We start from the raw sequence: 17,261 nt of genomic DNA on the forward strand, positions 1-17,261 counted from the left end.
CAGCACATTCCAGGACTTGCAACTCCAGTACAATTTGCCAGGTGTTTCTTTCTTTTTTTACAAGTGCAATCATCATTGCGTGCCTATGGTGTGCCTTGGGGGACAGCACTGTCAACACACCACTCCAGGATTTGTTAGACACGGGGGTAAAACTAAGGGACTGGTTTCCACAATTTATGTTTCTCTTAAAGGTTTCTTATAAACCATTAACAATTAACACAATTTCCATAGGGATTTACCACCATCAGATACTGAAATTATTTGGGGTACTGTCTGGTCTAATATGGGCTTTGCCTCCAGTAACCCTAATCATCAGATGATTCATTATAATTTTCTTCACAGACTAAATCTGACCCCTCGTAAACAATTTCGAATGAAACTTATCCCTACCCCTGTCTGTTTGCATTTGCTCTCAGGGTACCCATGGCACTTTCTTACATATGGTCTGGGAGTGTCCAGATGTAGCCAGTTTCTGGGAACAGGTCTCTACTGCTTTATCCACTATTGTGTCTGAAGATATTTCCTGTTCTGCTACGTTACTTCTGCTGAATGATGACTCATCCCTTGACCTATCATCACAGCAGTGGTGGATCTGGTTGGCAGGCCTTACTGCAGCAAAAGAGATGATTGCTTTGTGCTGGCAGCCTCCGCACTCTCTCCCCGATCGCCAGTGGATCCTCTCTTACCTTGATGTTGTTCACATGGAGCTCTCCAAGGCTCGGATCCATGGCGCCAGGGGGTGAATGTTCTAGCCTGGAAATCAGCTGCTGATATTATACAATCTATGTTGGTTGTATCATCTGCTAAAAGGGAGTGATGGGGGTTCTTGAGGTGCCATGGGTGGGGGGTGATTAGGGGGGGTAGTTATGGGCAGGTGGGGGGGGGTGGTTGAAGGGTGGGTGGAAAATTGGAACTTAAGGTCTTTTTCTGCCTGTTTTATTTTAATGTGCTGTTTGTTCCAAAAAATAAAAAAATAAAAAAATTGATCACAAAACAAATATGTATATATGTATTTTTACAATTTCTATATGTCGTAGTTGCATGAATAATGATGTTTTTATATATATTTTGTTTTCTTTCTGTAATTTCTAAAATAAAATAATTATTTTACCTGCTCTGTTTTGTCTGATAGAAATACTATGTAAGCATTTATGGTTGATTTGAAATACTTCAACCTATGAAATATTAAGTTTGATATAGTGACTCAATGTTATGTGACTGGTTAACCTCTTAATACAAAGCATCGAAGAAGCATATTTTGATAGTTTTAACTTTTTTTCTATTTTAATATAATTATTTTGATATAATTATAAATTGTTAGGATAATTATAGGTATAATATTGTAAGAGGTAGGAATTCTATTCATGAAGGATTAAAACACGAGTTATATTTAAATATTGATCAAAGAATGGAGGTTTGTCCCTTATATTAATTAATGTATAGTAATTTATATTTTTGTATATTAACAATATAAGTGGTTGGGATACTGAGATTAATATTAAATAGTCCACTTCATAAATATGCATGACAAACACACACACACACACACACACACACAGACACACACTGACACACACACCCACACACACACACACACACTGGCACACACACCCACACACACACACACACTGACAAACACACCCACACACACACACACACACACTGACACACACACAGACACATACATACACACACACTGACACACACACACACACACACAGACACACACTGACACACACACACACACACACACACACTCACACACCCACTCAAATAGCATTAAACAATGTTTTGGTTTATTTTTTAATTATTAGTTTCAATTGCAAATTAATAAAAGAATGAATAAAAAGTAAATGCACTAAAACTAATCGGATGAATGAGTGGTTTTGTACCAGAGTCGTCTTCAGCCAAGCAGAGAAGGAGATTTGTAATGGTCATTTTATAATCACATTTTAAAAGGTCAGATTCTTTTTTCTAAGATCTTAATGTATATCCTTCTAGTTCCACCACATCAAGCTCCTCGGGCCACTTGGTAGGTTTCTGGAAGCAGGGTCCACTTTGAGTCATCTGGAAAGTGATCCTCAATGAAAACTTTGGGGTCGGTAAGGAAATACTTCTCATCATATCTGTAATATATAAAGTGAATTAAGATGTATCACGAAATGTAGTGGATAGCCATGTAAATAGTTACAGTAGGGCCATAACTGTCACTGTTCCTTTTTACGGATGTACAACATATCGTAATTAATAACTGACACAACGTATTGGTTTTGAGTAGAGTTCATAATTGAAGAATCATGAAACCAATTCATTGTGCAACAAGCTTCAAGGGCTTTGCCACTTAACTTTCTATTTGCTTTTAATGGGCTGCACTGAACAGTGCCGACTGAGGGGGCTGAGGTTTACCATGCTGGATATGTTCATATGTTAGGACCTGCCTTATCAGCACAATTATCCAATATGGATGTGACATAAAAAACAGGAAACTGGGGAAGGAAGCCCAGTTATGAGAATCCTGTTAGGAGACAGGTGTCCAAGTTGATTGTTTCATTGATGAGCAATTAACTCGACCACATGGTATAAAAGCACCTGGCTAGAGAAGCCAAACAGTCAGTGTTTAGATTCAAGCAGGAGAGGATGTGTCTGCTGGGAGCTGCTACCAGTAGTGATGGGAAAAGTGAAAACTTGTGAATCACTGAACCCTTTGAACCATTGGATTATCAAACGGTTCACTGATCCGAATCACATTAAGTGCTTTCATGCCATCTAATGGTAGATCCGCACAACCCAATGTCTTTAAAGTCAAGGCTTTACTAAAATGTAATGGAACTATCAATAATAAAGTGACATTATGGACAACTACACTATTAGATTAGAGAGAAGGCACTGACCCTTAATATATTTTTGATACAAATTATTGAGCAATAATTAATGTTGTCAGTTATACTGAGAATGTATGATTTAAACAATCACTTTCCGTGGCGTACGCAGTTTTTTTTTTTCGGAATGTGTTCAGATTTAAACTTGCTACATGAAACAAAAAAGTTCAAATTAAAAGGTATGTTTTTCATAGAGGAATTTCACAAACAAAGGATCTGTGCGTTGATACTCTCCTGATTACTGAGGGACTATGTTACCAGGTGGTGCTGCTGGAATCAAAGATCCTAGCACTGCCATGCAGGTCGTGTGCCTTCAACATTAACAATGAAGAGAACAGAACACTCGCACACGCGCACACGCACTTACACTGAAACACACACACACACATACACACACACACGCACAGGCTCTTAAGAAATAACCCCGTATCTCAGGGGCAGGAAATAACTACTTTTATAACACTCTTCACCCCATCATTCCCTCTTGATGTTAATTGTGGCGATCTTGTATATACAGTTTTTACTGTCTTTTCTCAGATTTCCTTTTTTGTTTGTTCTAGCATAACAAAATGTATATTTATTTATATACTGTATATATGCATGCATGTATGTATGTATGTATGTATGTATGTAACAGCGTGGTGTTGAGCATAAACCCAGGTGAGTGTCTAACCACAATGCTAAAGAGCTGGGCTCGTCTTCACTCGTGGTTTTAAAGCTTTTCGCCTCATCTCATCTCATCTCACTGACACAGGACGATGTGTATCACCAGTGTATCTCACTGCACTGCCCATTACATACACATATATAAAGAAAAATCTGACCACTTTAAAACGCAGAAATTGAATGGGGGGGTTTGAACACCCGATTCCCCCACCACTGTACACCCCTGATCACTATATAGATTTTCAATTTGTATGAATAATTCAGTGTAATAATGTCATCATAGCGATCCACCACTCGACCATTAAAGCAGTCGTGCTATAAGCTTCCCAGTACCTTACATGTGGGCCTCTGTGTGTGTGTTTTCTTTCCTCTGTGCATTTGCACAATTCATATAAGATTGTACAACGTTCAAAAGTGAACAGTGTCAGGTTATTGTATTTATTTTGAGTCACAGCTTATAAATCAGTATGTTTTTCTACTGAACTTACAAAAGATTTTTCCGTAACAGCAAGGGATTGAACCCTATTTGCAGCGATGTTATATGAAGTGATTACTTTAAAAGTATACTTGCTAATTGTTAGTGAACAATTGTTAGCCACAATTTAGAGTGGTGTATAGTGGTGTATAGTGGGGTCTTTGTGTCATTGTAATTTAGGACCTGTGGTTTTCTCAGAACGGTACCTCCCAAGCCGAGGAGTGTTAAGAGTGTGTATTCTGAGTACAGTGCATTTGCACATTTTTCTGTAGTTCCTCATTTTGAGTGGCCAAGACTGTTAGTATATGTGATAGAAAGAATGTACTTTGAGTATTAGTCTACCTAATGTGATTTCTGTTTTTATTTCTTCCTATATCAAATAAATTGCTGCTATTGATTAAACTTACCTTGTGTGGTGAAGGTGTTCATGTGTTCATAGTAACTCCTCGATCTTTACACATCATTAAATAGATTGTTATAATAGGAACAAATTAACATAATGAAGTAATCTGATGAATAAGTAATACATGTAATAGTCCTCACTGCAGGTGACATGATGCACACATGATTACATGCTTTATAAATATATATTCAATGATTTTACTAAAAACAAACAGTCTGAAGAACTCACTCAAAGAAAAACTTTGTCCGGTCGCTGTTGACATAGCCAGCCGCCCAGGTGGGGTCCAGAAGTTTCCACTCCTTATTAATGCGGACTGCGTTCCAGCTGTGCCGGGATTTCCCTTTGATTTTATTTTCTCCACAACCTCCACTGATCTGAACACACTCCAAACCGGCAACTCTGAAAATATTACTACTAGGTTAATGTGGACTCTAGCATGATACAGTAAATAATACTGATTTTATGAGGCATATACTAAAATACTTCCAAAATGATGCAATGCATTTTAAAAAATATAATATCAATGAACATTGGTCGCTCATCAGCGGTATAATTTGCATTTACATTAATGTGCTAGTGAAAACATACAGCTGCAAGTTTCTTATAGCCATTCATCTAGGCCCTGTTTCAATGAAATTAAAAGACATGTTATAATGTGTGATCATTAACTTGGTTTCTTATTTTCAGTTTAAAATATGGCTCAATAGAGAAGTTAGACTAGAAAGTGGAAACTCTTGCCAGAGGCTGTAGGGCCACCATTTGCTTATGCCTTGTGAAACAGCAGTATTCTGTAACGATGATTACCTGCACATCTCCTTAAACAGGCACGAGTAGCCAGAGCAAACTCCTTTGCGTCTCTTAAATATCTCTGCAGGGTCCGTGGATCTCAGCTCGGTATTTTTTAAGGCTTCCAGGTCATATTCTAATGTTGATATATAAAACATGCAATAGGTTAGTTAGAGGCCTTTTTGCAATTATGACTGTCAAGACTGGTACCACATGATGGAGGCAGGGTATAATAGACAATGCTTTCCTCACCACAGTCAATCATCTATTTAACGATTCCAAGATATTTAGTGACAAAATAAGGGCTACAACAAGTAATACATGCCCCATTCCCCAGTTACTCCCAACACTGTCCAAAACACGCTGTGGGGTGGGTGTGGAAGGATTTACTCAATGAGGTAGTTGTAGAGTTGCCGAGTGGATGTGATGTTTCCAGCACACAGTCAGAAAGCAGAAGGGTAATTGTAATCAAAACTTTTAAAAAGGAAACCGGCTTGGAGCGCAAGATTCAGAGGACACTTGTTATAACGACTACAGTACAAAGAAGCAGACATTGTACCAGAATTGTCTGTTAATTGGTGGGATTGGAGGACGCCCATGGTACCTTCAGGTCCTCTGAGCTGTGTGAGGAATTGTCACGGTGAGGAGAAAAATAATAATTGGGCATTCCAAATTGGGGAGAAATTCAGGGGGTAAAATAATTGCAGATTCTAAATGATACAAATAAATAAAATAAAATAATTGCAGACCATAATAACCAGATCACTGCAGAGAGGCTACATCAGTCCTTCTGCCTATCTAAACACATTTTCCAGTGATATACCTGTACCAGATTAACTCCTCCTCCAGGATATACCAACAATTACCAAAATAACTTAGACACATTACACATTATTTAATTTAACACTTCAATATTTTCCTTTTTATATTAAAACATAAATATAATTCATTTAATTGTACCAAAGTAATTTGTAAAATATTTTTTTATTTTATTTTATATATTTGTTCTTTCTTATACCAAACCTGATCTACACCTTTTACCCCAAAACATATACCAGGTAGTTTGACATTTTCTTTTGTCATGTAGTGTACATGTAATTTCATGTTAAAACTATACATTTACCAGAGTCTGTGTAATGGGGATGGTAACGTATCTATTACAGTAGCCTGCTTTACACTAATGTATTTATAGAGGATTCATGCTTACCAATGTTGTGACAGACCCAATTAAAGATTGCTTTGACCTTCTGATGCTCTAAAGTTCCAGGAGGACACACTTTGGTGACCACGTCTTCAATACTTGTATCTTTAACCTGTTAAGGAAAGAGAATTATTCTTTGAATCTTTCTAACTTAAATGTTGCTGCTCTTTTTCATATCCCTGGACAAACACCATCTTTGTATTTTGCTGAGAAGCTTGAGGCACCATCTGTTTTGTGGGCAAAACCACTTACAGTGGCTTTACAGAAACAAGCTGAGACAACCTTGTGTTTAATGGTGGAGGCAGTGCCACCATTACAAAGCTTTATCCAAACCCGATCATCGGTGCCAGTTCTCATTTGAGCTTCCTAAAAACAGAGGATAGGACAGTTTCTGATGGCTGCCATGACTGCTTCTGTTTCAGATTTACTTCAAGCGCAATACGAACCAAGTTTGTTTCCCAGCTCTGTAGCTGTACCATAGTTATGCATATAGGGGCTATTTTCATACATGACTAAGGGGTTTAAGCATGAATAAGCTGTGGTTTTAGTCTTTTAGATGAGTGACTTGTGTGTGTGCAATTTTCAAACGTGTAATTTGATGTGCTTCCAGGTATTTAATCGCCAGTCTATTTTAATTATTGACGGCTGGTTAAATGAGCTGACAAACCCCTGTGTGTGATTCTCAAAGCATTTACACGTCTGTTATTAGGCTTTTAGAAGTTTTCCAGTTGCAATGTTTCTACTTGTTGAGACTTTTGTCGCTATTGTTTGAAACAGTGGTTCTCAAACAGGGAGGTGAGCATTCTAATAATACAGTAATTGTAGCAATAATAATAATAATAATAATAATAATAATAATAATAATAATAATAATAATATACAAATACATGTAAATGTGAATTTGACTTGTTTTTTTTTTAATTTTTGTATTTAGTTTACCTATGACAGTCTGGAAAACTGTGCCTAATAATAAAGCAGAGACTCAATCCCAGGCAATTTTGAGTACGAATCAGTGGCAGTCTGTTCCTGCCGCATTGTACCCTTGTTCAGTACATGCTGTAAAATGGATTGGTTTGTAGAGCGATAGTGCAGGTGCATCAACGTCAAAAAAACAAAAAGTTTGGAAATATGAAGACATTTCTAATCGGCGGTAATTTGGGTAGAATTGCGAGAGGAAAATTAAGATGACTGCGCATGGTATTTCCCAAAGTGTTGTAACACCTCCCTGTCTGTGTCAGTATTCTCTATTATCATTAACCTATAATGACATCAGGTGTGTTATTCTATTAATTCTTTATTAACTTAACCCCGTTACTTTAATTATTAAGTGGCTTAATAATAAATCAAGGAGTTAACGCCAAATAAACAATTTATTTGTCTCTGTGTGTGTGTTGGTTCAGAGCAGAAACTGGGAGTCACAGGTTACACTTAGTTACATTCCATGAGACATTAACCCCATAAAATCCCACTAACCTAGTCAGTGCACTGATATCCCCAGTAAGCCTTATCATTGAAAGAGTAATTACATTAAGAGTTTCACTTGTTTAGACTGTTTCCAACTTGCAGCTGCCACTGATAATTATTTCTTAATTTTATTTAGAACTTTACAGCAAAACTGCCCCTTTAATAATTCTAAAATAAATTAAACAAAAGGCACTGCTCCTTAAAATCAGTCTATGTTTCCTATGCTTTACACAACAACACAAATGTTTGCAAATAAGCATATAACTTTAAATAAAATCGGTTTAGTCTCTGTAATTTCACTAAGTCCAGAGTTAGCCTTCTTCCAGTGTAGGACGTGGTTAATTCGCAGTCACAACAGTCCATGAGCTCATTGAACGATTTAGTTTAAGGCCTTCTTAAATAAAGCAAACTGTCTCTCAACTCCTGGTTTACTTAGTTACCCGACTCCTTAAGCTGTGGCTCCTGGACTTCCCTGCCGGCTAACACTGTCACTGGAACCTTCCTAGCTTCTTTTGGGATATCCGATAAACTTTAGCTGAGTTGGTTGGTTTCACCTGGTCTCTGTGACTAGCTCTCCTGCACTGCTCTGCACTGCACTGCTTGTCTGCTGAATCAGGAAGAGGGAGTGCACCCACACACACATTTCTTTTGTGCTGGTAAGAATGACCTCTGCACTCTAGGGGGTGGAGCTGGGAGGATCCTTAAAGGCACAGTCCCTTTCATTTTAAACACATAGTAATGCAGCTAATCTTTTAGCTACCGCTACAGTGTCACGCTAGATTTACTTACTAATTAGAATCAAAAATACCGGTCGGAAAAACTCTATTTGGCATACAATGGCGGGTGGCAACAGGTCTGAAGTTGCGCACTTTATTCAGGAGCTTGCTAACTGGTTAACAGGGGTAAAAATATTTTATCTGAAAGTAAGTTAACTGAAGCATAATCTAGTATTCATGTAGCCTACTTTATAAAAGTGCAAATGCAACAAAAGTTCCTACAATAGGACAAAAAAGTGTTGTTTCAGAATTGTGGTCAAGCAGGGATGTTGTGAAAACTCATTCAACAGGTATTGTAAACTAATATTTTTAGTACTAAAGATCATCTTTCTTAAATAATAAAAATGTTACAGGTCGGGTCTCGGGTCAGGGTCGGTTTTGGCTCAATTATAAATATAAACCTGTATAAATCGGTCCCAGAATTTGAACTTAATTCAACTGTTTGACACAATGTTACAAGATTCACTGTTACAACGTAACCTCCCAGAAAGAACCTACATATAAATGTACATTGTAACTATGGTTAATTACAACTGTGATGAATCTTGTAACATTGTGTCAAACAGTTGAAATGTGCTTACACTGTTAAATCAATAAAGGTATTTAAATGTCGGTTGTCAGTAGTTTTGTTATACTCAATTACCTTTATTACGTGCATCATTTTCATCACAAATGGAACTTATGCATTTATTTTATTTTTAGTTTAGTTTGTTTGTTATTCATATATATATATATATATATATATATATATATATATATATATATATATATATATATATATATATATATATATACTGCATATTTATTTCGGCATTAATTAAAGTACTATATATGTATGGGTATGTTTTCAATCGATTTATGTTTGTTTAGCCTAATAGCATAATAGATATGAGGGCATGTTACATATTACATATTGCATTGTGTAAACATGTAGATATGTAGGCTACAACAGACTTAAACAGTACAGTAGTACAATCAAATGAATACCTAGCAGAATTGTTCTTTTTTAGTCTGCCCTACATGTAATACAAAAGTCAAAACAAACCATGCTGATGCGTTGTAGTCGTCACATAGATAATACATATTTTAAATTGAAACTAAATTATTTCAGCATATTTTCTTTGTATCTTAGTCTACTTACAATTAGCCCAAAAAACATCATAGTGTCGCATTTACACGTCGTGGCTATAAAGGACCTTAAATATCTGTCTGCCCGCCGTCCCTCTGCTTTCTGACAGCGGTGAGTCGTGGATACCTCATGAATATATGACAGCTCATTATCTGTGTTTCACAAACTGCTTTGCATACGTAAACATCATTAAATCCTTGTTTTCTGCACAGAAATAGGAATATTAAATAAGACGTGGACAAAATTCTGCACGATAATGATGTTTTGCATACGATAAACGCTTGTTAAATCAGTCCCCAAGAATATTGATATATAAAAGATTACATGATAAAATGTGAATATCTTTTAAATTGTTGCAAATCTGATTCACACAACATCTGAGAGACAATGCAGCGAATTCTCATAAAGATACACCTACAACCTGCTTGATTTTTTTGAAGATGCAACATCGACAATGGATAATTGCAAAGCATACGACATGGTTTATTAAGATTTTCAGAAAGCTTTTCACAAAGTCCCGCATAAAAGATTAATTCTCAAAATGAACACAGAAGGGATTCAAGGAAATGCATGCACATGGATTATGGAGTGGTTAACATGTAGAAAACAGAAAGTACTGATTAGAGGAGAAACCTCAAAATGGAGCGAGGTAACCAGTGGTTTACCACAGGGATCAGTATTAGGTCCTCTGCTATTCCTAATCTACATTAATGATTTAGATTCTGGTATAGTAAGCAAACTTGTTAAATTTGCAGACTACACAAAATAGGGGGAGTGGCAAACACTGTGGCAGCGGCAAAGGTCATTCAAAATGATCTAGACAGCATTCAGAACTGGGCAGACACATGACAAATTAAATTTAATAGAGACAAGTGTAAAGTATTGCATGCAGGAAATAAAAATGTGCATTATAAATATCATATGGGAGATACTGAAATTGAAGAAGGGAACTATGGAAAAGACCTTGGAGTTTATGTTGACTCAGAAATGTCTTCATCTAGACAATGTGGGGAAGCTATAAAAAAGGCCAACAAGATGCTCGGATATATTGTGAGAAGTGTTGAATTTAAATCAAGGGAAGTAATGTTAAAACTTTACAATGCATTAGTAAGACCTCACCTAGAATATTGTGTTCAGTTCTGGTCACCTCGTTACAAAAAGGATATTGCTGCTCTACAAAGAGTGCAAAGAAGAGCAACCAGAATTATCCCGGGTTTAAAAGGCATGTCGTATGCAGACAGGCTAAAAGAACGGAATCTTTTCAGTCTTGAACAAAGAAGACTACGCGGCGATCTGATTCAAACATTCAAAATCCCAAAAGGTATAGACAATGTCGACCCAGGGGACTTTTTTGACCTGAAAAAAGAAACAAGGACCAGGGGTCACAAGTGGATATTAGATAAAGTGGCATTCAGAACAGAAAATAGGAGGCACTTTTTTACACAGAGATTTGTGAGAGTCTGGAACCAACTCCCCAGTAATGTTGTTGAAGCTGACACCCTGGGATCCTTCAAGAAGCTGCTTGATGAGATTCTGGGATCAATAAGCTACTAACAACCAAACGAGCAAGATAGGCTGAATGGACTCGTCTCGTTTGTAAACTTTCTTATTTTCTTATGTCTTGCGTGTCTAAAAGAGTGACTGAAGTGACTACTGCTTTGTTTAAGAGAGTGAATAAATATATTAAATATGCCTATTTAATACATTTAACCCTTTCAAAGGGTCTTTTAAATACTCTATTCTGATTGGTTAAAACAGGTCACATGGGGGTGTTGGTATTACAACATATCACCACGGGTTGACGCTTCTTTCCAAAAAAGGGGCAATTTGCTAGTAGATTTCCATACGCTGTTAGAATTTTTGGAAAAAGGAAAAAAATAGCAGCCATACTGAAATTTCTTTTAATAAACATGACTAACCACATTTATGTACATTTTAGCCTTTTTTGGAAACCAAACTATAAATGAGATTTTGGGTCTGAATTGGTAATGGCACTAATTCAAGTTGTGAAAAATAGAAAAACAATCTTACAGAAGCTCCGCTTCTGAAAAGGAAACAAAACACTCGCTGTGTGGACATCGGGTGTTCTATTGGACTGGTTTAAACAAAAATCATTAAACAATTGAATGTAATTCTTCTGCCTGGTCTAAATACTTTGCTCCTGGAGTTTTATGCCAGTGTCTGTAGCCAGAGGGACGGGAATCTTTAATTTAGTGACCCTCTGAACCGTTTTAAACAGTCCAGCCATAAACCGCAAATCAGTTTGAAAAGTGGGTATTTCAAAATGCAAACAACGTCTTTAAGTGTGTTGCCCTGTGAAGCGGTATCGCATCATCTAGTACGGACACCTCCTGCACTACCCCAGATCTCACAGGACGATTAAAAAAAACTCCTATGTGTCAAACAAAGAGGGTGTGCGCTCTTAAATTAAAGGCAGACTCGTTTGTCTGTGTTGTGATGAAAATAACCAGGAATATTTTACTGTAAAATATAATAAGCAAACCGAGAATCACAATAACTATAAGAAATCAAACCAAAAAAAAAAAAAAAAAGGTTTCATAACTCCATCCCTGGCAATCTTCTCTACCCCGTACTGTTTGAAAAAGTACATGATTATAATGAATGTACCCCAGTGAAACCAAACCGCATCCTGCACTTCCTCAGACAACGCCACCTGCTGTTTGGAAGGAATATCTGGGAAAAATGCCTTTAAATCTTCAAAACTGTGCTTTCAGTGGCAATGTTCAATTCAACATTTATAAATAGCTCCTCTTGTTTTTAATCAATTCAATGTATAAAACATGATTTTGTTTATATATATATATATATATATATATATATATATATATAGTATCGATCTCGCATCACACAGGGCGAGGCAATCCACACACAGGCGGAGGGCGGGCGCGAACTCAGGACCTCTCGCACTAAAGCATAGCACCGATACCGCTGTACAAAAGAGCCGGCTCCTTTGCAAGGAGAGTATATCGGGCTTATGTCTTTGTGTGTGATTTCGTCCCCTACCAGCCCTACTACTGCCTTCCCCCATGCATGCTACTATATATATATATATATATATATATATATATATTTTTTTTTTTTTTTTTTTTCACTTTATTTTTTAAAAAGTTCTAAGGGACTAATTTTTCTAAGGCCACTCATAGGCGGAAGGATATTTAATAAAAAATGACTTTTTTGTTATTTAAAAACTGTTATTTTTTCATATTTAGTTAGTAGACCCTTTTTCTAAGCGCAATAAGTACCTTGCTCAAGGGTATAACAGCAGTGTCCCCCACTGGGGATTGAACCCATGACCCTCCGGTCAAGAGTTCAGAGCCCTAACCACTACTCCACACTGCTGCCCTAATATCAGCACACCCTGGGTGGTTGAAGCCACTCAGCTGTGCCTCGTGATTGCAACGTACCTCAGGGTGTCGTGATATTAGAGGATATCATGCACCCTGTCGTGCCTTATTGCTTACAAAAAGAAAAACAAATTAAGGCAAGTACACGTTTTTATCAACAAGATTTTTTTTTGCAAGCTGCTCTTTTTTTTAAATGCTTAAACAATTAAATATAAGCGAATCTGAGCCCCGGCTGCTTATTAACCTCCTAATTAATATTCTGCCTAGTCAATCAGCTTGTTTTTGACTACAGGTTTCGAAAATCGCACCTAAATTGACACGTCTAAATCCAATGTTACCTGTAGGAGAGAATTTAGTCATCTAGACTAGCATAAGTGATTTAAACGCGTAAACTCCTTTATAAACACTTAGTCATTTATGAAAACTGCGCCTATACCAGCCCTGACTATTCCTGCCTGAAATAAACATAACTAGTCATTTAGTCACATAAGAGACTAAGGCCCATAGTGTCAGATTTATTAAAAACCTACTGTACATGCTGCTTGGTTGCTTCTTTGCACAGCGGTTTTAGCCTGTTACATAAGATAAGGTTGGGTGACAGAAAGACAATGATTCTTGGTGGTAAATCTCCCTCCCGACCTGTGAAGGCGCTAAGTAACAAGAACAGAGTACCCTGGACTGCTTGGTCTGACACTTTGTTCCAAGGGTTAATAGGAAGTCGGTTATTTAGAAAAGGGGCTGAGCTTCGGTACATTAACTCATCGTTTTGGTTATTGAAAAAGAACCCGGAAGGACCTGAGGATTTGTGTATACGTATCGTGAGTGTTTTGTTTGTTTGTCTAATTGTGTCTTGTTATTATTAGACGGCTAACATGTTCCGGAGCTGTCGCCAAGGGCCAGCACAAACCCTGAACAGCACTGCACTTGTATCACGAAGAAACTGTATTTGCACCACCAGCACTAATTCACACACTAACCGGACTTGTGTAAGTGTTTTGTGTTCTGTGTGGGTGTATAATAAACAGGACTATTATTTAAGGACAAACACGGGGATTACAAATTAAATAATACACGCCACTGTATTACTGAACAACATTTATTGTTTACTGTTTGTTTTGCCGTCAGGCACAAGACATACAAATCACTAAACAACTTTGCACCTGGATAATAATTGTCTGTTCATTGGTCACCTGCACCTGCACACTGTTAACCACTTTGCCACAGTCTCTCTTTAGAGAAATGGTGTGTGGCTAATTTTGCATTGAAGTTCTGCACCTCTACAGTGTAGACTATAAACATGGGCAGTGTGTCAAGTCACAAAGAAGCAACCAGTCAGCAGGAGGGTTTTGATGAAACCTGGGATTTCTTTATAGGGACCTAGTTTACCAGTGTGAAACTGCCTGTGAGTTTGAGACAGAGTGTGAAGGGCGGATTTGTGGAGAGCATAAGTCCACACTTCATGAGGCAAAACATCACAGCATTCTGATATTGTAAAAAAAATGTAGCAGAGAATTTCCTTGCAAAGTTTAATTAGAATTGGAGAAGTGATTCTCAAGGTGACATACAGACTAGTGTCACTATATCTACATCATCACAAGGAATAGTAAACAAGTTCAAGGACAGCACACCTACAGTACCTTAGCAGAGACGTCATCATGCTTCAGGAAAAATCGACCCCAATCGATGAAACTTTCTTTCTAAAATAAATAAATAAATAAGAACATAAGTACATAGTTTATAATAAATGTTAATGAGATCAGTAAAAATAATCAAGTTTTTTTTTTTTTTTTAAGTCAGTTTCACTAAATATTATCACTGGTCTGCTAATTGTTGTGTTGGACATCTAAGTCATTTTGAATTGATTTATTCAATGTATTTTTATGCATGTGTAGATTTAAGCACCACACTATAGATTTCATAGTTTACACTGCTGTTCCTGAACTTTCTGTCCCCTCTCAGACTCAGAAGTGTCTGAAAAAAGGTCCCCACCTTGTACGAAATGTGGTCCCCCATATCACCCGCTAACCACCCCCCAACCCCCCTCCCCGGACTAAGGGAAGCAGGTCGTTTAAACAATTTAAAACAAAATACATTTACTGACGTGACAGCTTGCTGTGCTGTACGCTATATATTTTTGATTAAATATACTAATCAATTTAAAACAGCATGTAATTTCCTAACACTAGTACGTAATATGGCAGCCAGTACAAAGAGAACAAGAACAAATGCAAACTCTTAGAAACCTACGTGCTTGATTTCCCGGCTGGTATTCATGTTATCTGAAAACAAAATGACAGACGATCAGTAACTAAAACCCAAAAGGATGATTTTATTAAGGAAAAATTAGTGAAGAACATCCATTATAGAAGTTTCAATACTTAAAGGATTTTAAAATTGTTTAAGCTTTTTTTTTCTCTCTCAAAACAGGAAATTTGGCCACGTCATTATAGCTGTTGAATTGTTTCAGTTTTAGCCACAGGGAACAGCACGTGATTTACGGTATTGGCTACCTCAAGATCTTTGTTTCTCAGAAGTGCAGAACTGCAGACAACCTGTTTGCTGACATTTCAAAACAAGTTCACATCAAGGATTAGTGTAAACCAGGACTATATTCAATTTCAGAATGGTAGGTTTTGCAGCCAGCTAATTCTCTACACCTTGTGTCATTGTTCCTCACTCTTCATGAGCAAAATCTTTAACAATGGAATCAAATGCAGAATCTTTCTGTTTGTCACATTTACATTTCAACTATAAAACAACTTTTCCAGGAAACTTAAATTTAAATCTAATAGTAAAATAGGCAGTACCCATACAGTCATGACTTATATCAAAGCGTATAGTATAGTTACTTTTTATAAGCATGGTTAAACTAAACTATCCCTAAAAACTCAAGCTATGTTTTATTCCTCAATAGCAATGTTTATCTGTAGTTTTGCACTTCTTTAGCATTATAACTAACAGCGGCATCTGTTTTACTAATTGCAGTGCAATGACTCTGAAGTTTCTCGTAAGTCAGAAAAATGAAAACCATCAAACAGTGAAGTTATCAAAGTGAAAACTCCACTTACCTGTCTTGATTCGCAGGAAAACTCTGAAATCAGAATATTTCCAAATGTGCAGTTAATGTAATTGTTACCTTACCTGCTATCAGTTTGGTCTACAATGGGCAATGTACTGTCGGAGATTGAAAGTAAATTACATGAGAACATTTACATATATTCAAGACTGTTTATTACAAAGGAGGAGCACTGATGCTGGGGATTTCCATCATATTTGGCAGCTTCTACCAGCAGGGTAAAGGTCTAAACACGATTGCAGAGGCATGTTTGTTGTGATAAGCAATAAAAGAAGAAGCTAAAGAGTCCAGATAAGTGTAGTTTATTGAAGATAAAAGTTCTGAGTTGCAAAGTTACAACCAGACATCTTAAAGGTTACATGGTGACAGTTTGCAGGTATCCTCTCTCCAAGCATGAATCAGAGTAATACAAAGAACATTGAGCATTTTCTAGTTTAAATGTGTTTTTTTGTGACATTATGTTTTTCCTTAAAACCAATCACAAGTTTTTACAATCCTTACATCAAAAGGTTCACATCCTACATGGTTTGTGCATCTAATTTCAAATGCTATTTTGTCCTAAATCTTTGATGGGAGGAAAGAGAGAGAGAACTTCCTAGAGTTCTTTGATGTTTACACCATGAGAGACACCTATTGTGTCAGAGGTGTCACCTCTCTAGTACACCTCTTACTGGAGACAATAGTCATAAAGCCTGTTGAGATCTCATGGAAGCAGCTTTCACAGATCTCCATTTGTCTGTCTTTCCCAAGATTAACAAAAAACATTCTAAATGCTGACTTCATTCTATACTAAATCCTAACATCTCTCTAAAGTCTAATCTATTTACTAATTTCTAAATAAATGTTCCTACAATGTTCATGGGTTGGACAAAAAAATATATAAACATCTGCCAAGCTATTAAATAGAACATATTCGGGGGGTGAATGGTGGCTCCCTATTTGTCTATCATTCTCTCTGTCCAACCTTGGTCTGGAAATACTATACACATTTTAGCACAAGCAATTTGGGGTATTAAAATCTGGGGGTATATAGTGGAATCT

At 36.9% G+C, this 17,261-nt stretch overlaps 1 protein-coding gene across 6 annotated transcripts in view; it reads right to left on the minus strand.

Annotated features, from left to right (window-relative positions):
- Positions 1 to 1,774: 1,774 nt before the first annotated feature.
- The window catches only part of LOC117967713 (kyphoscoliosis peptidase-like), a 47,965-nt gene continuing 32,478 nt past the window's right edge, over positions 1,775 to 17,261 (minus strand). For 2 of the 6 annotated variants that reach the window (XM_059017414.1, XM_059017413.1), the window contains exons 2-7: positions 15,392 to 15,423; positions 14,782 to 14,841; positions 6,417 to 6,522; positions 5,228 to 5,345; positions 4,652 to 4,822; positions 1,775 to 2,126 (exon numbers count right to left, since the gene is read on the minus strand). In XM_059017414.1, the coding sequence (XP_058873397.1) occupies positions 2,012 to 2,126; positions 4,652 to 4,822; positions 5,228 to 5,345; positions 6,417 to 6,522; positions 14,782 to 14,841; positions 15,392 to 15,418 (597 nt within the window). In that variant the 5' untranslated portion in view covers positions 15,419 to 15,423 and the 3' untranslated portion in view covers positions 1,775 to 2,011. Of the gene's footprint in view, positions 2,127 to 4,651; positions 4,823 to 5,227; positions 5,346 to 6,416; positions 6,523 to 8,314; positions 8,474 to 14,781; positions 14,842 to 15,391; positions 15,424 to 15,526; positions 15,594 to 16,212; positions 16,412 to 17,261 lie in introns of those variants that run through there. The other 4 variants (XM_059017409.1, XM_059017412.1, XM_059017410.1 and 1 more) reach the window with 4 other exon arrangements.

Source organism: Acipenser ruthenus, chromosome 56, assembly GCF_902713425.1.
Source record: "Acipenser ruthenus chromosome 56, fAciRut3.2 maternal haplotype, whole genome shotgun sequence".
NCBI lineage: Eukaryota > Metazoa > Chordata > Actinopteri > Acipenseriformes > Acipenseridae > Acipenser > Acipenser ruthenus.